At 36.7% G+C, this 25,462-nt stretch overlaps 2 protein-coding genes across 8 annotated transcripts in view; one reads left to right on the top strand and one right to left on the bottom strand.

Moving 5' to 3' along the window:
* asb13a.2 (ankyrin repeat and SOCS box containing 13a, tandem duplicate 2) overlaps positions 1 to 25,462 on the bottom strand; it is a 169,571-nt gene that overhangs the window by 50,199 nt on the left and 93,910 nt on the right. The gene's annotated exons all lie outside the window — the stretch shown is intronic.
* Positions 1 to 25,462, top strand: part of net1 (neuroepithelial cell transforming 1) — a 29,621-nt gene that overhangs the window by 428 nt on the left and 3,731 nt on the right. Inside the window, exons 1-4 of one of the 3 annotated variants that reach the window (XM_087246639.1) lie at positions 8,526 to 8,642; positions 8,853 to 8,919; positions 16,540 to 16,602; positions 24,724 to 24,999. In XM_087246639.1, the coding sequence (XP_087102765.1) occupies positions 8,596 to 8,642; positions 8,853 to 8,919; positions 16,540 to 16,602; positions 24,724 to 24,999 (453 nt within the window). In that variant the 5' untranslated portion in view covers positions 8,526 to 8,595. 3 annotated transcript variants of the gene reach the window in all.

Genomic DNA, 25,462 nt, shown 5'->3' with positions numbered 1-25,462 from the left:
TCATTTATAACATTTAAACGACATCTTACGACAAATAACCATGTTTCTTATATAGTAAAAGTGTAATAATAGCAGAAATGTATTGCTTACAAATATTGTAATCACGTTTTTAAATAAAAAAAACTATGGAAGGTGTGGGGAAAACTACAATTTAACGATGATTAATTTGTGGTTAAATTACTAACACGTTTCTTAGCCTTTATTTGTGGTAAACCCGTGGTTAATATTCCTCAATGGCTATATATGTAGATCATATAACTTCTCTAAGGAGTTATGGACTGGCGAGTACAGATCTCTGTTTGTTTTGCTCTCAAAGTGAGAAAAACTTCCGCAATACGTCGTCACATTAAAACAAAGCATGACGGCAGGAGGGCAACCTTGTATGGCTGCAATGTTTTACCAAACCACACGATGGCGCTGACGTCTCACAAAATAACAATGGAGTTCAAGGCAAGCCACACCATAAACATACACTCAGCAGCCTCTTTATTAGATACACCAGGAATGGACAACTTCGGTCCTGGAGGGCCTTTGTCCAGCAGGGTTTTGCTCCAACACTAATCAAACACAGCTGAACATGCTAATCAGTAATCAGAAACACATGCTTATTTGAATTACTTGTATTCTCTGTTATCTGGCAACCCTGAGATGGCGTAATGTAATGAAAATCCCAGCCTTTTTGCCACCCAAAAACATGCCAAGTCACTTAAATATAAATTTTTACCTATTCTGATGCTTGGTTTGAACTTCAGCAGATCATGTTCTTGACCAGTGTTCATCAAACACTCCCTCATCAAACACACCTGATTCAGATCAGACTCATTAGCAGAGACTGAAAGACCTGTAATGGGTGTGACAGACAAAGGAGACATCCAAAACATGCAGTGTTGGTGGTCCTCCAGGAACGTGATTAAAAAACGTTGTTCTTGAACATGTTTACCTGCCAAAATGCATTCAGATTGGCTGTTTGCATTTGTTTGTGCAACAGATGTACCTAATAAAGTGTCCAGCGAGTGTACACAATAGACATTGTCTTGTGTAATGCAGCTGAATTTCTAACAAACGGACAAACAATATTACATAAGTGCTTTGAGACAGTGCTGTATTTAGAAAGGACCTACTTGAAAGTGAAGCAAAACAAACCAAGTGATACATAACCGTAATGCATCTGTGAATGCTTTCAAAAAACATGTGATCTTCAAAAGTGCTTTTATTTTTGAGGAAATGTTAGTGACGTTCAAATCCATGTGCAACTTCACCGATATTATTAAAAAAAGAAGTTGAGGACATCAGATTATACTCCATATAAATAGATCATGCCTGAAATATATCTCTCATAACCCTGAGAAAGAATGCAGGCAGATGGAGAACATTAAAATGTGCCTTTATCATTGGCTAAAATAACAACAGTTTATTTTGGCAGAAGATTCTGTTTTCTTTCTGTCATGCCAGGCCTTATGCCTTCTGCCTGATTGGAACCCATTTTGCCAACTACAGTTATCAGAAAAGCAAACAAAATGGCACGGAAGTTTAATTCTCTGGAAAATCTAAGTACAAATTGCGACTATGATGCTCTAAATTGTTGCTGTGTAGTCGCCAGGGTGGTTGTTTGGCTATCGCAATGCCAATGTCAGAAGAGCGTCCTGCTACATATTAGATTCGGGTCTGCTGTTATGGCTTTCAGTAACTATAACTGCTTAAACAAATTCCTTTCCAAGTGCCACACATCAAAGCTCCAGCGCCACAATAAAGTTACTATGTAAATAGACAAAGTGGTCTCTTAAAGAATGTTCTGCAGGAAGTGTTTTAAAACAGTGCTACATTGTATTTAGCATCTACATCAAGGGAATAGTTGATAAAAGGCTGAGAAAAGTTAAAGACAATAGCTTAATTTACAAAGATGCAAATTAAATGAATGTGCAACACTGGAATATCACATTTAAAAACTTTGCTGATTAACTCTGGCGTCAAATATCAAAAGTAAAAACATAATTTGGTGCGGTACACTGCAAAAAATGCTTTTCTTACTTAGATTTTTTCACTTGTTTCTAGTCCAAATATCTAAAAATTCCTAAATCAAGAAGAGTTTTCTAGACAAGCAAAACATATTGTCTTGTTTTGAGAAATAATTTCCTTAAAACAAGCAAAATAATCTGCCAATGGGGTAAGCAAAATAATCTTCTGTCAAAAGAAAAAACAAGACTATTTTGCTTACCCCATTGGCAGATTATTTTGCTTGTTTTAAGGAAAAAATCACTTAATATTGGCATATTATTTCTCAAAACAAGACAATATTTTTTGCTTGTTAAGAAAATGCTTCTTGATATAAGAAATTTTAGATATTTAGACTAGAAACAAGACAAAAAATCTAAGCAAGAAAAGCAGTTTTTGCAGTGTAGGGGAAGTTGCGTGAATCTTTTCTTTATTTAATAAATGACTTGCGTCTCAGAAGATGATGCCGACAAGCAATGAATGCGTGGTGGCATTTGAAGGCGTGAGATGCAGATCAAAGATGCTCTTGACAGTTCTGGAGGTCATTAATAATACAATAACACTAATACTGAAATGGTTAAGGCATTATAGAATGACCAAAACTAAATTTCAGATGTTTTACAGTGTGCTTAGCCTGCAGGTTTGTCTATTCACACACATTTTTATCATCACATGGATTCTTATAACAAAATCACATGACTTTTTTAATGCACATACTGGAATTTTTTTCCGTAAAAGTGTTTTCGCTGTAGTTTACGCACATTTAAGTTTATCCTACTCAGTTATGCGCACATGTTTTTTGTGCATATTTAAAATGTGCATAAAAATAGGTGGACGGAAACATAGCTAATGTCCTCCTTCAGTCGTTTAATGCTATGAAACCTGTAGTATCACCTGTGAAATCATCTAAGAAGTCAAATGTCATCGCTTAGAAATTAAACAGCATAAATTGCATAGGATAACTTGCTTTTTTTTTGTACAGAAATAGTTTTAATTTTCCCTTCGAATTGAAGCACAGCCACTAATATAACATTCAAGTACAATTGAATTATTATATAAAACCACATGTAATTAAATTGAAAAAAATTTCAAACAGAAAATAATATATAAAACTATTAATAAAACAATCACAATAAAGTGATGCAAAATAGCTAGAAGTATAATAGTAAACAAACAAACACCTGAATAGCTCTATTTATTAAGGTCAGAGTTTTAATGTTTGTTTATTGTCCAATGAAGATTTGACGATAAGATTATGCATTATATGTGGCACAGATATAAGGGAGATTAGAATGATCACATTATTATATAACATCTAAACAGCCAGTTGTAGTTAGGGTGTGCTGAACTGAAAAATTATCTCTTTTAATTTGTGTTATGTCACTAGAGCGAAACAGACTTTTTAAATCTTTTGTTTTGTTCAGAAAACCTCAAGGATTTAGTCGATACCAACTCATTTTCTACGCATGAACCAGTCATAGATGAGATAGGTGAACGTCATCGTTTTACGCAGTGGGATTTCGTCAGTTTTTAAGGCAACTGTTATCCAATTTCAGTTTATCCATTCTCTGATCCGTTTTGACACTCAAGCCCTTTTGGTGGACTTTTACAGATTTGTCATATATAACGTCTCATATTTGACAGTAGAGACCACAACAAAGATGGCTTTTGTAGCCGCTGTGGACTGATCTGGATGAGTAAGTGACACATCATTCCTCCAAGGCCTCTCCTTTGTTTGCTACCTAAAGCATGATGAAACCAAACCTACTAACCTAAGTCCCCTTAAGTATTTTCCCACCTCAACGTCAATGTAGTCTAATCTACAAAAGGGAAAAACCACCTGAAACCAATGTTGACGTCCACTTAAGACTAAATGTTGGATTGTACAGTGTAGTATGGCTACTTGTTCAAAATTCAGAAGAACTTACAATTGTTATCAAACACGCAACATGACCAGCGCAGCAGTGCCGTCATCTATTTCTTAGAATAGGAAGGTTTACTCCTTACAGCTTCCCACACAGACATTTGCTGGTAGTAATAGTAGTGATGTAATGTCCTGCCGGAGAGTTCCTAAAACAGGACAAGCTTCATTTTTGGTATGTTTGCGTAGCCTATTTTGATGACTGTGAGAGTTAGACTGGTGTAATCACAGAGGGGTGTGTGTGTGTCATTTGGTCCATATTTGTCATGCCGATGTCCAGTGTTTCGGGCTACACCTTGACATTCCAGACATGTTTTAGAAGCAGTATTACACACTCTCAGGGTCTATACTTCTTGAAGTTCTCAAATAGAACCTATTTGATGCACCTGTTCAGGACTTTGAGTCTCTGCTGAGCAGATATGTTAAATAAGGTTTATTTGGATTAGGTAGAGTGTGTGGTGGTGAGGGCCTACAGGAACTGGGTTAGGAAACAGAACTTCAGGTAGATTTACACAATATGGCTTCAGGTCAAGGGTGTGTTTTTTTCCTGCCCCACGGTCAATATGGCAATCATTCAACAAGTGACGTTTTTTGGTTGACAACAATGTTTTGGACATTGACAATTGGTTGTCTTGAGGAAATCTGACATTCACTCTGCTCAGCATTTGTTTATGAACTGAATAATATTCAATAAATATGTATATCGTGCTTAGAATGATTTTACAATTGTATTAAATCACTGCATTTAAATGGAATTGACATGATTAATGCAAAAACATTTCTTACTTTGATTTTTTTGTCTTGTTTCTTGTCTAAATATCTATATTTCAACAAGATTACGTTTTTCACTTACCCCACTGACAGATCATTTCATTGAAACAAGTAAAAATCTCTTAATTTCCACTTATTTCTTCTAACAGTAAAACATGAACATTTTTTCTTGGTCTAAGAATATTCATTTTTTTAAACATATTTCGTAATAGAAACAAGACAAAACAAAGTAAGAAGGATTTATTTGCATTGTGGTTATTTAATTTCTCCACCTGAATATGGTTAGACTCCCTAAAAAACCATCAAATAGTGCTATTCTAACTATCTTGTGAAACTGTATTCATATCGCAATATTAATTGTGCCTATATTGATGCGCTGCTTTACTGGAAACCCGAAAGTATGCTCTTTCCAGTCAGCAGTACTTACTTGATTTTTATCAGTATAATATAACTTCAAACATGTCATCAAGCCATTACTGTGGTCTCTTCCCCATCAGGGCAGTGAGGAATGGAGGACACTCCATCATATTATTGGCAGCGTCATTTGACCTACATATTTACTCCCCAGTTGCCTTGAGCAGTCGAGACCACCCACAGTCAAGTCTTTTTCTAGTGGACACTGATTTAGATTCGGAACTGCATTAACACATTTACATGCTTTGACTGCTCAGCACACACAGGATCGCCCAACTTAGTGTAGTGGGTGCATTTTTTACATCTTCACTCACGGTTTTATTAACAAAATACAGCATAGTTAAATGAGTGATGTGAGAACTACACTTTCTGTGAGAACCAACTTCTCTCACTTCCCCTCTTACATTCTTTCTCTGGATTTATTTTACTTTAATTACCTGTTCTCTCCTACGCGCATGCAGCACTCGAGTTCTTCTAAATTTTATATGCGCTCATACCCGAGTGATGGAAAGATAAACAAGGAACTGATGGAGAGATAAAAGGACAGACAGTGAGTGCCGGAAACCACATTAGACAGAAGAAGACCTAAGCTGACAACCAGAGGGCAAACGTGTCTTCTTATCACAATGAATCTTCACTAAAAGCAGCGGGGATCTAAATGAAGTTTACCCACACTTAATTAGCTTTAATATAAAAACCTGTTTGTTATCTTAAATGAACTGAGTGACAAATCCTGACTCATCCGCATGGAATGGAGGCAATTACCACAAAAAAGTTAATATATTAAATATATTCAGATTAATATTCAGTGCTCATTTCTACTTGGTGAATACTGACATACAATTTTTTTGTTAAAATATTTCAGAAAAGTTATTGAAACTGTATAATTGACTTGAAGGTTGATTCTTGTACAGTTTCCTATTTAGAATAGTGCTCATTCAATGCAAAAATAAAAAATAAAAAAATGGCTTGCAAACACTTTTGTGAATTGTTTTGCGCTACTTATTTTGTCCCACAATTTCTGGAGAGAAAAAAAAAAATCAGGCATCCTTCTAATTGGCCTGTGTTCACACATTGTACAATTGAGTTTATATGGAAAAACTTTAAGTGTACTGGTAAGTATTTTAGGTAAATTTTAGACTTCAAAAGGACTTATGAAGGATCTTGTCATGTGTAGGCATGGGACGATAACCGTTTTCAAGGTATACAACGGTTTGGAAAAGTCGAGATTTTAAAACTGCCAAAATATTGTTATACCTTTCCTAAGGTATGTGTAAGATTTTTTTTAATTTACACTTTTTTAGAACAACAGTATCTCCAGCAAAAAAAATGATCCAAAGATGCCGTTTTTAATTGTAAAAAAAAATCTGTGTTTTACAAACTAATGAAGACCGCAGAAGTCAATGATTCACTTGAATTATTTAGCCTGGCATGTTTACTGCTCTGAAATATTATACATCTTCCAAAAAATAAAATATATTGTTTTCAAAAGGCAAAAAAGTTTTTGTTTTTACCCAGACATTTAAAAAGAATATATTTTAGAGCAGTAAGCACAATACGTGGTATTTTTTATCCAAGGATATCATATCGTCAGAATCTTATACCGGCCCATGCCTAGTCATGTGACACTAAAAATTGATGTCATGCTTCTGTAAATTCAGCTTTACAGTTAAATGTGAAATGATTAGCCCACCTGTTAAATTTTGATTCTTGATTCTAAAGTAATGTTTATGGAGCAAGGCAATTTTCACAGTGTTTCCTATCATCCTTTTTCTTGTTTGGAGAAAATCTGGTTTCTTTTAGTTTTACTGTAATAAAACAATTTTAAGGTCAATATTATTAGCCCTTTAAGATATTTCTTTCTTAAATTGCATTCTAAAATAGTTATTTTAATTTATTTAGTTATTAATTATGTCATTTTGATATAATAAATGCACCATGAACAAGGCTTACCTTTTTTTTTTATTTTTTTTTTACCAAAGTTGTAGGCCAGGGGTGCCCACAATTTTTCGTATGGAAGGCCAAAAACCAAATGTCATTGAGAGCCGGGGGCTGAATCTAACCAAACTATATTACATTAAAGTTGCCATGGTTAATTTCCTAATTTATTTAATAATATTTCAAAAGAAATAGAAAACATTACTTTAAATCATATTAACCAATGCAGTATACCTTTAATTATAACTTAATGCAATAAAAACATAAACAATCGCATTTATAAGACAGTGGAGTTCAATCCTGAATGCACTAGTCAAGCAGAATCTGCCTTTGACTTGATTTGCTTACCAAAGTCTTTGCATTGCTGGGACAGTATGTGCATTTAAACACAATTTGATTAATGTCTGGCATTTAATTGAAACATTTAATTTCAGTTAATTCTTTAAAAATAAAACATTGAAACATCTCTTCTCAGATGGGATGGCGGGCCAAATCAAAGGCTAACATGAGCAGATTTTGGCCCTCGGGCCCTACTTTGAGCATCACTGTTTTAGGCTGTAGTTAACATATTTGGCAAGTATGATAATGAAAGTAACATTGTTCATTGGCTTAGGGCTATGTTAGATTCATACAAGAAACAGAGGAAGCTGTTTATGAACATGTTTTTCTCTAGAATGGCACATGTAGCAGTGTTGCAAGTAGGCTTGCACAATATTGGAAAAACTGACATTGCAATATTTTGTTTTTCAGTGATATATTATTTTATATTATTACTTTTTAGATCTCAAATTTCTCTCGTGAGTGCCATTCGCGCCTGCTGTTCTCACGTAAACCCGCCAGAGGCCACTGTCGACTGACTGACTTGCTGACTGACCAACCGACCGATACCCCCACCCTCCCCTAAACCCAACCAATAGTGTTTTAAAAAGCACAGATAGACCGTTTGTTTTAAAAATTAAATGCAGCCACAAGTAGCTCTTACTATATAATTCACAATCTCCAGAAATGTTTATAGGGCTATGTTTTCAGAATGAGCCGATGTTAAAAATAACAGCGTATTTATTGTATAAATATATAAACATAATCTAATCTAATTGTTAAAGCTTTAAAGCTTTAAAGTTAAAACTTTATAATGCCTTTTGTTCAAATGGTTTAAATTTACTTAAAATCTTTTGAGATGCTCGACTAATGCAGATTCTCCCAATGAGATATCAATGCTCAAATTATATATTGGGCAACCCTAGTTGTAAGCACCCCAAAAGTGTTATCTCAACGTTTTTAATGAAAAGATTTGGTAATAAGGATGTCACATTATTGGGGATTGAAAAAAGCAGCAGGTCTTCTGAAAAAAGACCCCTGGGTATCTTTGTGAACACGACCTCGTTGAGACAGTTGTCACCAGTCCCCAAATAAGGGCCCAGTCAACAATGAGGAGGCAGTGCATTCGTGAGTACATGATGGATAAAGACTGAAGGAGACTGAGAAGACTACAGAAAGCAGTGTGTTTGTTGGAGAGATCAGGGCTGAGTGACGCTTTCTCTGTATCGGTTCTGCAGACCATGATGCAGTGTCACAGGAGACAGAGCTACACCAGGCTTGGTGTGTGGTACGTACAGGATGTGTCTTTACCGTAATGGGCTTTTCTTGTGTGGCACATGGATGGACATACTAATGGATCTACATGGTTTGACTGCACGGTATACGTCATTAGTGCACAGCCTCCGCGTCTGGTTGGATGCTTTGTGTTTGTATGGCTGAAGTGGGACTTTTTTATAGGCCTGTGAAACTTATTTGTCTTGTGCTTTTCTCTTTGTAGGCCATCTTTGAGACGAGGAAGCTCTTTTACCTTTCTGACACCTGGACCTCAGTGGGACTTCACACTGGTGAGTGGGATAATGACATCCCTTATGGCTCAACTCTTCCTCAAGTGTACCAATCCCTCTAATCCCTCCATTATCAGTAGTAGAGTCTGACATTATTTTGTTGCTATAATAACACTTTGCTTTGGGCTGGGTATAATTTAATCCCATTTTTCACATTGTATAACATACCCTATCTAGGGTTGCGCACTGTTTAGAGGACAACAATTGGCACGATTGAATCAATAAAATAAAAAAAAATTAATGAACTATATAATCAATAGGTTAGGACAGAGGTGGGCAAACTTTTTAGATTAGAGGGCCACGGCAAGTTTTGGAAAGCAAGTGAAGGGCTACATGCTAAATCCTTCATAAGATAACTTATTTATAGTGGCAGTATGCATAGAACATGTATTATCTGACAGGAACATGCATCACATTAACACATATCAGATTTTTTTTAGTTATTATTTAGTCAAATTTAGAAGAAAAATGAATTTGCACTGCTATTGCAATTATCAATCATGAAACGATGAAATAAATCCCCTATAAAATATCTTTTTACAGTGGAAAATACATCGTCTGATAGAAAAAATCTCACATGATAACAATCTAATGTTCAGAAATGACGACTGGGGTTGTAATCTTTAAAACCACAATATTTTATTGCCATATTAGACAGCTTTCGGTCCGATATTAGTGAGAAAGTATTTTGTTGTCTATTCTTTCTTAAACAAAAAACATTCAGAGTCAACTTCTATTTTTGCGTCACTCATTTTCATCTAATTCTACTGTTGGTGCTAACTGTACCGCATGCAATGCTGTAATCAAACGGCGTTTGCTTGTATTTAAGGTATCCGCAGGGTCTTAAAAAGTCTTAATATTTCCTAAATCATTTATTCGTTTTCTTTTCGGCTTAGTACTTTTATTAATCTGGGATCGCCACAGCAGAATGAACCACCAACTTATGTAGCATATGTTTTATGCAGCGGATGTCCTTCCTGCTGCAACCCATCACTGGGAAACATCCATACACACTCATTCACACACATATACTACAGACAATTAGCTTACCTAATTAACCTATAGCGCATGTCTATGGACTGTGGGGGAAACCAGAGCACCCGGAGAAACCCCACACAGACACAGGGACATCATGCAAACTCCACACAGAAACTCTAACTGACCCAGCCGAGGCTCGAACCAGCGACTTTCTTGCTGTGAGGCGATTGTGCTACTTACTGTGCCACTAAATTTTAGGCCTTATAAAGTCTTAAATGTACTGAAATATTGTGTTGTAGATCTTATTTTCCTTTGTTCATGTATAGCTACCCAATCTGGCCATTAACACCCATATAATCACCAATTCCAATAAAAAAAAGACATTTAATTACTTTTCTTACAGTAAAATTTATTTACAATTTCTCCATTTATTTAAGATACTGACCTGGCTTAGATTTTTTTTTTTTATTAAAATATTATTATTAGTAGTAGTAATAGTAGTAGTAGTAGTATTGTATTATTAAATGTATTCAATTATAATAATATTTTGATATGGCAAGTGAAAATCTTTTCCAACTGGGATATTCAAATAAAATCCTTAGCATTTAGTCCTGTATAAGTCTAAAATTTCATTCATCATGGTCCTAATAATGCCTTTAAAATTCTTAAATTTAAGTTGATGAAACCTGCAGAAACCCTGGTATTGCATCATCAACTAATTCTGAAACCAAACCATTACTCGGAAGCAGTATTTTAAAAACTCCCTCGCGGGCTGGATGCAGGTGTTCAGCCAGCCCTAGCTTGCCCACGTCTGGGTTAGCACAATATTTCTTCATTTCAAGCCTAATTGGCTGAAACATAATTGAAGATTCAAAAAAGATTTTTTTTTTATGAACAATTAATTATTTTACATTAGCCAACAGATTAGCAAAATATTTTTTGCAGCCTAAAAAGTGTTTGCAATGCAACACACACTATAACAACACTGTCCCTGTTAAATAAAGGGTCACACTTTACAGGTTTTATTATTGTATTTACTAACATGAACATTACTTGTACAGCAGTTATTAATCATATTTCAGCATCTACTAATGGGATATTAAAATCCAAATTGATGCTTGTTGACATTAGTTAATACACCGTGAGTTAACATGAACATATACTGTATTAAATGAATTGTTTGTTCATGTTAGTAAATGCATTAACTAATACACATTGTATTGTACTGTAAATGGTTACCAAATAAATTAAAGAAATGAAACGCTTAAAAAAAGGACCAAATGTTTATTATTAAAACTCTAGACTTACAACAAAAGTCTTTTGTGTTTTAAAATGATGTAAATGCTATATCCCCATTAATTACGCTTTGCTACGGCTCACAAGTTTTCATGCCTGAATAGCTCTATACCCATAAGGCCATTTTTGTTAAACCTTTTCCTTTGCGCAAGTGTGCTAGTGTACTTTCCCCTCGCCCTTTAAGAAATCCTTGGCAGATAATGTTTTCCACTCAACCATCACATTGTCGCCAGCTGATGACATCTTAATCCTCTCATGGCATCGCGTGCCTCGACTTCAACCGATGCCCAAATTGCCACTGATAAATTCCCAAATGTCTCTCTCTCCTTCCAAATTTCCATCAAAATGAACCCAACATAGTCCTGATTCCCAGCGAATCAGTTAAGCAGTAAATGCTTAACTAGTTTGCGATTGAAAACAGAAAGCAGAGCCCGATTAGAGCATTCCAAAGTTTATGAAGGCCAAGCGAAAGCGCAATCCATCTCTCATCTCTAGGAAAACAGGGGGGCTAAAAGACGGGAAAGAAGACGGACTGCTTCATCCAATGCCAAAGCGTTCCTTTGATATGTATTTTTTTTCACAAATACACATACATTAGCTCATCTAGTGGGCACATGGGCCTCATTAGGCTTCCAGCACCATTATCTCACCTTCAAAACTTCGCTTAGGTGAAAGGGTATCCCTCCCTCCCTTTATTCCTGCTCAAACTGCTGGAACATGAAAGCAGAAAGAGTCTTTGTCTCTAATGTTGAAGCAGTTGTTCTAGTTAAGTCCGTCTGCATGGCCGGAGGGTGAACGTGGTGGTGCAACAGCGGATGGAATATGCAGGAAGTGGTTTGTGATCATCTGGCATACTATCGGATTTAATTTTGACACTGTTGTGTAAACACGCGATCATGATGATGACTTGAGCATCTCGGACATGTTCAGACGTCTAGATTTTATTGTCAACCAATATGAAAAGTTTTAATGTAATGTCTTGAGAAAGTATATATTGCATCTTCAAATATTTAAAATGACAGGATATTGTATAGTCATCATAAGAATATTAAGGTTGTTTCTATGAAAGAGATTTGCAAGTTTGGCATTCATTCAAAGTGCGTGTTTGTTCTTCTGTAGAATCCAGATTAGTGTTACAACGCTCGTCATGCATTTATTGTAAAAGATACAGGAAGCATCTCCAGACAGTTGGGCGGTTTGCTTTCATTTTTTACTGAAAGAAAATAGTTGCGTCTTTCTAAAGGTAACATAACTATTTCCGTTCAACTCTGAGAGTCACTCATCAATGACAGACTAAAGATTGTTGAAGAACCTACTAAATAGCCTGGTAAATTATTTCACATTGACAGCAAACATCCAAAACTTGTCATTTTAGACATACATTTTTATTGTCTCTATATTCATAGCCCTGCCCTGCATTCAAGGCTTTTTTCACATCTGAAACAAATCTCCTCTTCATACTTTTGAAACTGCTTAATTGAAAGTTTAAGTTGCACTTTGGAATAATGTCCCATTAGAAGTTAAATTAGTTGTGAACTACTTTTCAATTACTTTTAAAAGTCCTGTGAAATTGAAATGAAGTTTAGATGTTAGTATCATATTATTAGTATTAATGATATCGATAAGCGAGTTTGCGTCAAAACAGTGACAATTCACCATTTCAATGTGGTCATGTCATTCGCCCATGAACATTTCCTGCTTGTTATGAAACTACTTCATAACTTTAACAAGAGGCATTTAAATCATAACCTAATGTTAAAACAGCTGCCATAACATTATCATTATGTGACTCTTTTAGTAATCTCGGAAGCTATTAACAATGTAAAAGAGGAAATACGTTGGGACCATTGTTTTGGTTTACATCCCTCAAAATGGTCTATAAAATCTTGCAGTTTGTCGCTTCTGCCTAAATGGATCAACACTTTTTTTGTGATCACCTCATTCTCTAGTTTCTCATCAAATCTTTTGACCAATCAAGTCCTCTATAGTATCTAATATGTCCTGTCTCCTTTAAGACGCTTAAGCTCAACCACTCTCACTGGCAGAGCAGTGATTTAAACCAAATGCTATTGGCTTTAGGACTTTTTCCATTAGCACCCAGTGTCCTCGTTCTAACAGTTGGGCATCGCGCATATAGTGATTTCGTTTAGATCTGTCAAATAATCACAAAATGATACCACGTGTCCTGGCCTCATGCACACAAACTCTTCATACTAGATGTTACTGACCCCTGCAAAACGCAGTGTGTCCCAAAAACGTGACTTTGATTGAGCTTGTTTGTAATAATCTCATGTTTCCTCCTGTGCCAGCAGCTGTTTGCTCTCATAAATTCCCTGCAGTAATATCCATTTATGGTTTGTCAACCAAGAACACGCAGGTTTGAGCCAAACAACACACGGCCTGTCGATCACTTTGACTTTTTCTTATTCCTCTCAGCTTTCCTTCTTTCTTCTGAAGCTTTGGTCTTATACTTTGGAGTCATCCTTAGGCTTTTCAGTCTTAACCATTTTTTATGAATGCATTGTCATCATGTGTGTCCACTTTTAAATTTAGCCACTTATCTGTGTTACCCATTAAATTGCACTATTAGTGTCGTGTGATTCACTCAGTAGTTCGGCTTCTTATTGGCCAGCGTTCTTTACTCAAACACAGCCCTCCAATCAGGTTTTTGATTAATTCTCCCCTCATTGACTGTGAATGGGGATTTACTAAATGATAGCTCGTCACTTATTGTGTTAGTGTGTTTGCCTGCTTGTAGGCCATCAATGGGTCTGATGTTAAATTAGCCTAATCTACTCATTGCCTTAATGAAACCTGAGGCTAGCTGGCTGCACGGTGGTTTGGTTTTGATCACATGACTTTGCATATGCTTTCACCCTTTAGGAAAACAAAAGGCTCATCAAGTGTTAGTTCTGTCAGCGGTGGCGACATCAACAAAATGGGTTGATACTCAATTGATACTGGGTCTCATAAAACCTTAATTGACTTACAAACTGACCCTGTTTGGGAAATGAATAGAGCATATTATGGGCACATAGGGATGGGCCGGTATGAGATTCGGTATGACGGTATATAACCCAGGAAACCCTGTTTCACAGTATCAAGGTATTGTAGTTACTTCCCTAAAATCTGTTCTATTTAAATGTCTGGATAAAAAAACAACGTTTTTCCCCATTAAACACAATATATTTAATATAAGAAACATAAAAAATATTTTGGAACAGTCGCTTTTGATCTAGAGGGTGTTTTTCTGCTGGAGATACTGTTCCCTAACAAAATAAATAAAATAGTTAAACCTAAAAAAGAAAAAAAAAACTTAGACGGTATAACAGCAAATGTTAGCCATTTTAAAACCTTGACTTTTCCAAATCACGATAAACCTTGAAAACGGTTATTGGTACACACCTATGGGCACATTTGGATTGAGACTACCACTCATTTTTTATATGTAGTGTATTTGTGATGAATTCTAGCGCACCCTGACTAATGAAAACTCATTTACAAAATTGCGAATACATGGTTGAATGTGGAATTTTAGAGAAATCAATCGTAAGTATTACTATACACCTAATCAAATTGCGAAATTAACTAGTATCTGTGAAGTTTAAACTGCAAAAAGCTAAATTTACATATAAAGTCTACATGTTTTGCCTGTTTTTGTGAATAAAAGGGATAGGTTTGTTCTATTTGGACACTATGTAAGAACAGAGATTTTGTCATATTAAATTTATACAAACTCACAGCGTCTTCATGACAACCCCTCAAAAAAAAAGGTTTAGATTAACTAGAAGGCATTGAGGACAGAAATATTACTTTTGCACAGTAGAATATGCTTCTAAATTGAACCATAATTTAAAGGTTAATTTTAAGGGATAAATACTATTATCCTTATTTATTTGTCAATTTAAGAAGAATTAAGTGGAAAAGAAGAATTATATATATATACAGTTGAAATCAGAATTATTAGCCCCCTTTGTTTTGTTTTGTTTTGTTTTGTTGTCCCCCACCCCAAATTGTGTTTAACAGAGCAAGAAAATTTTCACAGTATGTCTGATGATATTTTTTACTCTGGAGAAAGTCTTTTTTGTTTTATTTCAACTAGAAAAAAAGCAGTTGTTAATGTTTTAAACACCAATTTAAGGATAAAATTATTAGCCCCTTTAAGCTATATTTTTTTTCTATAGTCTACAGAACAAACCATTGTTATACAATAACTTGTCTAATTACCCCAACCTGCCTAGTTAACCTAATTAACCTAGTTAAGCCTTTAAATGTCACTTTAAGCTGTACAGAAGTGTCTTGAAAAATATCAAATAAAATATTATGTGCTGTCATCATGGCACAGATAAAATAAATCAGTTATCAGAGATGAGTTATTAAAACTATTATGTTTAGAAATGCGTGGAAAAAATCTTCTCTACGTTAAACAGAAATTGAGGAAAAAAATAAACAGGGGCGCTAATAATTCAGAGGGGGTTATAATTCTGACTTCAACTGTATATTAATGCAATGATGATAGATTTTAGTATTTCAGTAATAGAATTGCTTTTTGATTAATAAAGTCTATTTGAACCATTTAATTGAAAATAGTCTAGAGAATTGATAAACAAAATAGTTTAAAAAAATTCAATTAGTAAAAATTCTGCTGCTGGAAAAAAAGAAATTGGTGGGGGAAATGTATATATATTAAAAAATAAAGACATTTGTAAATATAAATAAAATGTAATTTGAGAGAAAAATAAGTATCCTCTGTATAATCATTCGTATGAACTCAACTAAACAATGTGTTTTCATTATGATATGAAATATTATAAAATGTGCATATCCCTGTGGGCTTGGGCATATAATGGAGCAGATGTCTTCTTGGGAGGTTGATGCTATAATTCATCCATCTACTAAACAGTCTTAAAAGACTTTTCATGAGAACATTTCTTTTAAGAAAAGCCCAGTAAAGGGAACCCAGGCCAATAAGTGAGACCTTGAGGGCTCTCAGTGGCCACCGCAGTGTTGTACAAAATGTTTACAACCCGTTCACACCCTGCACACACTCCACAGGTAGAATTTTCACTATCCAGATGCCCTGCCAGCCCCCACACAAACACACACAGGTGCTAAAAGGCCTCAGGGATAATGATGTCCTTCCTGAGTCTGACCTCCTTAGGAGCCATTGTATCCCGTAATAATACTAACTTTTCAGGACAGCACTTTGCATACTCTATAGGAAACCAAAGGGAAATTGTAGAGAAAGATTGTGTTCATTGGCTCCTTTTGCACAGATATGACTTCTTTTTTTTTTAAAATATATATGTTTCCCCTTTTAAAAACAATTGTTGTTTCTTTTTACAGAAACGCAAGCGCAGGGAAAAGGATGATGCCGATGCAGTCAGTTTGTGCAGCTTTGACTTCAAGGTAAGAAAAACTGATAAACAAAATGGGCAGATTTGGAACAACAGATATATCAAAATACACAAGAGAGCTTTTTAAATCACTCCCTGAAGTCAGTCTGTCCACACAGCATTCCTCAAAACAACATTTAAGGTCTCATTATAACATCAAGACTGATCAAAAAAGTTAAAAATGCCCCCACTCCCGCTTTCTGGCATATTTGTCTGCAAAATCAAAGCCAGCATTTTAGATGAAATTGGTTGTGCCAGAAATCAAAGCCTTTTAACCTTAAACATGAGGAATTTAATCTTAAATAATTATCTTACCACTGATAATCGAAAAGGTCATTTCTCCAAACACAAACTTTCCATGATTGCTTGTCAGTAATTATCCTCAATTCAGCAAGCATTTAATTGAGACGCACAGCTTTGTAAACTAGCAAATTCTGTAATTTGATTCCATGCTTTTTTTGACTCATCTTTGGTTTATTTTTGGACTTTTCTCCTTCTGATGGTTGACTTAATGGGGTAGTTCACCCAAATATAAAAATTCTGTCATCATTTACTCAACGTTACTTGTTTCAAACCTTTATGAGGTTCATAATTCTGCTAAACATAAAGGAAGGTGTTTTGAAGAGAGAGCTGTAACCATTGTAACCATTGACTTCAATAAGATTTGTTTTTCCTAGTATGGAAGTCAATGGTTATTGGTTTTCAGCTTTCTTTTCAGAATATCTTCCTTTACGTTTAACAGAACAAAGAAAGAAAGTGGTTTGGAAACACTTGAGGTTGAATAAATGGTGAGTAAATGATAATTTTTGCATGAACTATCCCTCCCTTTAAACACACATCCATAGCAACTGAATGTTTTTACGGTTTATCAAGAGGTCGCGCTGAGCACCGCCTATATTTTCTGTACTTTGACAGACGGGAGAACAATATAACTCGAATGACTTTCATCAGTCTTGCGCCTACGAGACGAGAAAGCTCTGATTCACCAAAAGCATTTATGCCTTAAGGAATGGAAAAAAACCTGGTCAAGATTACTCAATAATAACCAAATATATCAAAACAAAACGCCCAGAATTGACAGCATTTGACAGGTGAATCCTGCATGTGTATTTTTAGAATATTTTTAATCCAAGCAAGCAAACACACACTGATGGACAGAGACAGTTTGAGAAACCTTTCAGTCACTTGTCCATTCTGACCCAGACTATTCTGAGTGAAACTTGTTTTGCTTGAATGTGTAGTTAACACAAGTATCCAACTCCCTTCCCTAAAGCACATCCTCACATTTGGGGGAGGGGTGGGCTTCATACGGTCACCTGTCCTGATGGAAACTATTCTATTGCCCCCTGCACTGCCCTCAGGGCCTTTGTTCTGATGAAATTAAATCAACATCCTAAGATATCCTGAGTAAGCTTTAGATTCTGTTTAATAAAGTTGCACAATCAAGCCGAGAAGTGTTATAATGTTGTGTATTCGTTGACTAACTCTTCTTGTGTAGCTAGAAGACTGACCAAATGTTTAGATCAGATTGCGATATTTCTGTTCAAGTATGAGAGTATGAAAGAAAGAGGCTTGTTTGGGTGTGTGGGATGTGTTCTGACTGTGATGTATGTCTGGAAGGAGTTGTGTGTTATTTTAGTTGCCTGCTCTGTTTGGTGGCAACCGTCTCTGTTGAGAAGGAGTTGACTCAATCGGAGTTAAATATGCTTGTGAAATGTCAGGATGTGTGTGATTAGTTTATTTATTTTATTTTAATCAATGTTTTCTATAGTTTTGGTTGTACAAAGAAAGAAACATTTAGCAAATTATGGTGTCACACACACTCAAAAAGTTAATTTTGCCGATTCTTCAAACTACTTTATTAAAATGAGCTGAATAAACACAATTCTTGATGTTGTTTCGGGACAGCTTAATTGTTTTCTGTTCAATCCATTTAAATTTGTGAAAACAATTAGGTTAACTTAATCGATTTGTGTTAATACAACATGAAAGAGTTTTTTTTAAAGTCTATTTAATTTTCCCACTGTAGATGTCAAAAAGATTTTTTATAATGCTCACTGTGCCAAATGTTCTTATGTTTTAATGCACACCAAATTCTATCGTAACATATTAAGATAAATGTTTGCAGATCCTTTCATTATGTTCTTTGCTTTCAGAGGATGTCGCATACTATTGTTTTCAAGAACTGAGAGGGATTGTTTAAGATGGGGGACAGTTCACCTTAAAATGCAAAACCTATCACTTCCTCACCCTTGTGTTGTTAAACATTGATTTTGTCAAAATAGGATGTTCTTAACGTAGGTCATAATAATATAGTCTTCATTGTACACGCAAGGAAAATGAGTCACTTGATACAGAATACTTTAAAGCAGATTTATTTTGTTAATCTAGAGAGTAACTGTCAATCATTCCAACTTGCAATAAGGCATAATCATCCTATAGGTTAGCAAAACTATCAGCTTTGGTCATTTCAGTGTTGATTTAGTTTATTTGATTAATTTAAAATCAGCTCAGTGTCTTCAAAATCAAAGTTAATATTGCATATTAAGTCTAAAAGACACCCTATAATTTAGGCAAGTTAAAGAAAAGCTCATTTTTGGGGTAAAAAAAAAAGAGATAGATGCACCTTAAATGTACTCTAAAAGTGGCTTGTATGTTTTGTGCACTATATTCCAAGACTTATTAAACTTTTATTTAGCTGCTTTATTCAAAATGTCTTATTTTTGTTCCATGAAAGAAAGATTTACAGGTTTGGGGCAATCTTTTTAGAGTTGCAAGTAGGACCCAGACAGAATCTGCTCACATATTTCTGCACAGAATGTTGTACAAAATCTACAGAGTAATGCAGAATGATTTCGAGAGTGTATTTGCTAAAAACCTAATGAATAAAATAACTTTTTAACTTTTAAAGTTTACAGTGCAAATCCAATTAGAACCACTTGTTTGGCAAACAAAGCAAGTCTCTCATATAATATATCTACTAAAAGACAGAAAATATTACACAAACTGTATCGTACACAAATCATTTAAACATTTGGATATTCAAAAGCATTACTAAGATTCATATAAAAACTAAAAGTAAATAATTAGACCCAACGATGGGCTCAAAAATCGGTAGATTCTGTGTGGGCCAACTTAAAAAAAATAAAAATTCATTATAATATTAATAAGGAAATTCATAGTTTCTCTGGAATGTTGTGTTAGATCATAATACCAAAGGAAAATCAGGAATAATCCAAACAGAATAAATGGATAAAGGTTTGGGATGTTGATATGTCAAATGATGAGTGATTCCAGGGAAAAACAGTGTTCCTGTTGATGTACACCTACACTCTGACATCACATGTCTCAAGCTTACACCCAAGCATGGGCTTGTCTTGTAACCACAGCTTTGTTATAGTGGATGAATACTTGCGAGTATTCAGTTTCCTCCAACATATATGGAAGTATTCTAAAACATAGATGATTTTACAATCCTTCTCAAACACATCATGAATTATTAAGCCGCAAACAAACAGCATTTATAATATGAATAGCCACCTGGACAGCAGTACTATCCACCAGGGGGCAGTGCTGTGATCTACTGCACTCTGTTTTGCTCACCGCCTCTTCAACAGAGGTTTATCAGATCAGAGCAAGTTAGCTCAGATTTCCCCCCGTCAGGCAAGCTCACACACGGCCCTCATGAAGTGAGTCACTCGTGTGTGTTTAACACTAAAGAGGAGTGCTGTGTTTTTGCTTCACACCCAGATGTCCAGCTGTCATGTGTGTCGGGGTGTTAGCCCGCAGGGGGTGCAGGCTGAGCTGTGCTCTCATGCAATATGGCCACCACACCTCTCATCAAAACACACAGAGAACAGTATGAAAGTTTTCTCCCCAAGGATGAGTAATGAAGGAACCCTACTATTATCTAGACTGATATTCAAATTTCAAGCACATATATTCTTGTTGTGTTATACATGAATATTATGTTGCGGTCACATAACCAAATATGGCTCATAATTTACGAATGTCTAATATACGGTAATTGTGGCTAAGATGGGTCACGGATTAGTTATGAAACTTGAGAATATCTTTTAAACTGATCATCACCTAATTGGTAATTAACACTAAGCAGTGGAAGGTGTCCTGATGCAAACACACACTACTGCATGTCCTGTTTCACACTCTTGTATTGACACAGGAGGGTTAGCGTAGAGTCTGCACATCGTTCATCTCCATTTGCTTAGCATGCACTCCTGCCTTTTTCACACTTTTTAACACAAATCTTTAAAACACGCTGACACTTCATGATGGTCCATTTGCGTTGCAAAAGTTAATACCGCTGCTGACAGTGTGGGAAGGCAGCAGTAGTCTTTTGCTAATAATACCCCTAAGGTTTTTGGTCACCCAAATGGCTGCACGGTTTTGTGTATGCTGAGAAAAATGGATTGAGAAAAGTGTCTTTTGTTAAGCAGGATTTGTCTTGCTCAGTTTCTGGTTCGGACCACTGAAACTTTTTGTGACACATCAGACCTCCTTACACACCTTCCAATACACAGACAACCACCAGTGCTCTGTGTGCATGTGACCCCCTCTGCCCTGATTGATATTGTAATTGATCCCCCCCCCCTCCCCTGCTGATGAGTGACTGATAACGACCCAGTTCTTCATTAGGCAGATCTCAAAGCAAATATGCCTGTACTTTACACCCTTCATACAATTCAAAAGACAGACATAAAGCAATCCACATTGCAAACAGAAGCAGACTTGCTTTCACTCACCCAGAAGCTGGACTTTTTGCTTTCTATTTTATCTTAAAAGCTTGCGCTGAAAATCTTGAGAGTTTTGGCTGGTTTATGTGTTTTGAAAGCCGCCAGTTCTTAGGATTTCAATCTACAAGATTTAATGACAGAGTTTTAAAGATGAAAAGCATTGTCAAGTTTTTTTTTTTACAAAAAGTTTACAAGCTTTGTTTTATGTACAGCTCTCCAGCTTTGTTTTGATACTATGTTTCTGATTTATTTTTATCTGGTAGACAAAGTTTTGCTTCGTTGATAAGAGGTATCAGAGATAGTGAGGTTTTCTCAGACTTTGTCTGTTCAGAGATTTTTACATATCCCTCCTCCATCCTCTTCCCATTGGTGAGCTTACATTCTAACTCCACCCTTTCAAAACTCTATATGAGCACTCCCTACCGCTCACATCCCTAGAACAAAGTTAGAGATTGTTAGAGCACACACACACACACACAGTGTGTTTAGAAGTTAGGAAGCTCCGCTCAGGCGGACAATCACGAGTTGGGGGGACGTTGATGTTTTCAGTCCCGTTATGTTACATCACGCTTTTATTTAAGAACTACTTGTGGATTACTGTCAACCCTTGGAAATAACAGAAACCAGTCAGTGGATTTTACTGAAAGAAATGGTGGCTTACGATGAACCTTGTGTGGTACCTATCAAACGGACTTTACAAAAGATAGACTACCAGAACCAGGCGTACAAAGAACTAGAGGTGAGATCCAAAGGCTATTCATCACAAATTCTGGCTTGTTTCTTTTGGTTCTTTGTTTTCTGCATGTTTGAGTTTCTTTTATTTCTTGATCAACGAATTCCGAACCTTGTCCTTTAGTTATCTCATACACACACTGCAGGAGTAAGAACCACAGGTGTGTTTCTCAAAGGTGTGAATGTAGGTGAAACTTTACCAAGTCTTTGAGTAAATCAGTCAGGATAAAGGTTTTACCTTATGTACTCATTGAATTAATGGGTTATGTTTTAACCAATTTTTAAAAATGTCTCACCCATTGTGGGGGTTAACGGCACCTATACTGGAAGTGTTAAACTTGTTTGTTTGGCTATAAACCTGGGCAGAAGATTTAACCCTATAATAATGGTGTGAGGAACTCCTTAGGGCTTTTTTGAAGGTTTGAGAGCATGCAGAGATGAAAAGCATTCCAGGTGTCTAAAAACATAGGTGTCATGGCAATAGCCCAGGTGTGCCAGAGCCCAGTTTTGAGCATTTAAAATGCATTGAACGAAAAGGACAAAGGCTTTAATCTTACTTCCCTTCAGTAGGTTGCTATTCCTATTTGTGATTTTTATTCTGAATCAGAAGTGTACACAGAAAGGGTTTAATTGTCGGTAAGGCTAAAGCAGAAGTAGCAATTTATGAATGAATCAGGAGATTTTAAGGAAGTTGTGGCTCAAGGCTGAGGCACACTGCTTTAGGGAAAAACTGTTCATTTGGTTCCCTTAATTTTTACATCAACTTTTATTGCCATGCAATAGTATGCATGGCTTGCCATTCATATTTTTAATTTTAATATTCCTGTCAGTCACGGGGATTTTGAAAAAAGAGCATAAACAATACTATAAATTTGCCATTCTTTTCATTTAAACATGATCATGACAATAATGATTTATTTAAACATGATAAAGACAAACTGTACTTCAAACAGAAAGTAATTTTTAGATCACGGCCAACTATTAGTGACAATTTTGTCCCTGAAGTTTAGCCAAGCAAACAAACAGACATTGTTACACAGCAATAGTCTAAAATTGAGTTCCTGTGGGGGAGGCATACCCCTGCTAAGTTATCCCAATCTGACTCTCCCAGGGGGTCCCTAAGAGTCAACAAAACTAGAAATTGCCACAATCTATCTGTCTGTCTGGCTTTATGTTTCTCTTTCCACTGGATAATCTATCACATTTAAAGAAAGCAAAAATGGGAGTGTTTGTTATTCCAGATTTTCCCTAAAAAGGCAGTGGGCAGCAGCAATACAGCAATTATTTGAATGGAGTCACTGATGTTTCACACAGGTAGTGTTTGAATTTAGTTTTGGGTCTGATTGCTTCCTTTGTGGTCAGTCTCCTCATCATCTTATGTTTGTGGCCACCGGTGAAGAAGGTTCAGATGTGGTCTTCATGTTTACTTGCATGACTTAACAAAGAAGGATGAGGCAGACGAGTCTGGGTGGCCAGGTCCAGCTAGGCATGGACCACAGTTGCGACTTAAGCCATAGATTAGCTCAGCAACTGTCTCTGCCAGCTTATGGAATGGTTCCTTGGTTTCACTATGCCAAGATGAGAACAACACATCCCTCTTTATAAAATTTCAGCAGATGGAAAACCATCCAGTGCTGAAAAATCTATTGAAGTGTGCATTTTAAGAAGTGCAAGCACATAGTGCTTTTTGTTCCAGCTGCTTAAATGATGCAACCAGTTTTTGTCAACGAAGCTTGCATTGATCCTGCAATGGTAGTAGTTTTTCAGTCAGATCTCTAGAGAGTGCATGATCAAGGTCTCAGATCTGCTTTGCTTTGATCCCCCCCCCTCTTTCCAGGTCTGTTGAGGTTGGCTGGAGGCCCAGTCATTATGGATTTTGGGTTTGAAAATGCTCACCTCCCCCTTCCAAGGGGTTCAGGTGCGTCTGTATCTCTCACGCGAGCCCTACAGGGCCTGCCTCAACATGAAGTCATAAACAGCACTTAATGGAAGAAAGGAAAGAGAAGAGGAAGATAAAGGGGGTAGAGTGCTCATTGTTTACAAGGCCCGATCTGTAACTCACCGTGGTGGTCCATCTGACCGACATAAATACACACAAGCAATGGCTTTCAAATTTACCATTGGGAAGGCACATTTTTCTGTACGGAGAACAACAGCTCTGATTAGGAGGCCTGTTTGCTAAAGTTAGGCTGTGATATTGAGTGTGTGTGGGTCATCAGTGTGGGACAGCTGACTGGAGTCTCCTAAATTCCAGAAATGCCTTTTGAACTCTGAGTCCCCCAGGGTTGTGGTCAGAAAGGGTCTTAGTTTGTATTTGTATATTTGTATACATATATATGTACACACACGTGTATATGTTTGTGTGACCGGCTTACAGCTGTTAACTCCAAAGAATGGAGCATCCGCCTAGCTGTCTGTCACCCAGGAACCACCAATTGACCTGACCTCCAGTTGACCCCTTCACACCCGCACCAGTGGAGAGTGTATCCTGTGACTCATATGTTTGAAAGACAGCAGCTTGTGGTGTATTCTTAACATTAGCCTTCTTGTGTTGGCAGTTGTGCAGTTGGTAAAACACTAAGGGATCGCTTGTGGTCAGAGGGGGGTGATTTAGTTTTAATGTTTATCTTTATCCATGTGTCCCATAGGAACCCTGTACTAAGCGTGTGCGGCCTCTTGGCCGAGTGACCTCGCTGGCGAACCTCATCTCTCCCGTGAAGAATGGGGCCGTCCGACGCTTCGGCCAGACCCTCCAGGCCTCATTCCGGGGTGACGGGCGGTCTCCGGGCGTGCCCCAGCAGAAGCCATGCAGTAAGGCTGCAGCTCCCACACCACCGAAGCGCCGGAACAGCACGCTCTGGTCAGAGACCCTAGACGTCCACCAGAAAGGAACGTTTTCCACCAAAGAGATTAAGAGACAAGAGGTGAGTACAGCCGGAGCAAGAGAATCCAGACAGCACTGAAAAACCTAGACTATTAAATCCACTCTCCGTCCCCTGCCAGACGCTACTGAATCAGGCCTGTGTGACTTATTAAACCCAAAGGGCCTGGGGCTTGGAAAGAGCCCTGTTCCTCCTCTCTGTTTTTATTCTCTCTCACACTACCTCTCTCGTCTGGCCTTGTTTTTTTGGCGTGTGTTCTTGGCACACAGTTGAATCGAGCTGAAAAAGTGCGGCTGAATTCTGGCATCTCAGAGTCAGACATCCAGTGCTAACACAGACTGGCTGGTCTGACGCACTAAGCCCCTACCTCTCATTCATAACTACAGCTAGTAATGAGACATTTCAGCAAACTGTGAGCCCCTCAAACATTTCCCACCAAAGAGAGAAACAGACTGAATCTCAGAGCCTTGACTAAAAATATCCAAACAGTTTTCTTGGTTATGAA

This window comes from Danio rerio, chromosome 4, assembly GCF_052040795.2.
Source record: "Danio rerio strain M-AB ecotype USA chromosome 4, GRCz13ab, whole genome shotgun sequence".
NCBI lineage: Eukaryota > Metazoa > Chordata > Actinopteri > Cypriniformes > Danionidae > Danio > Danio rerio.
Note: the sequence above shows the minus strand (reverse complement) of the source record. Positions and strands in the feature narration are given on the sequence as shown.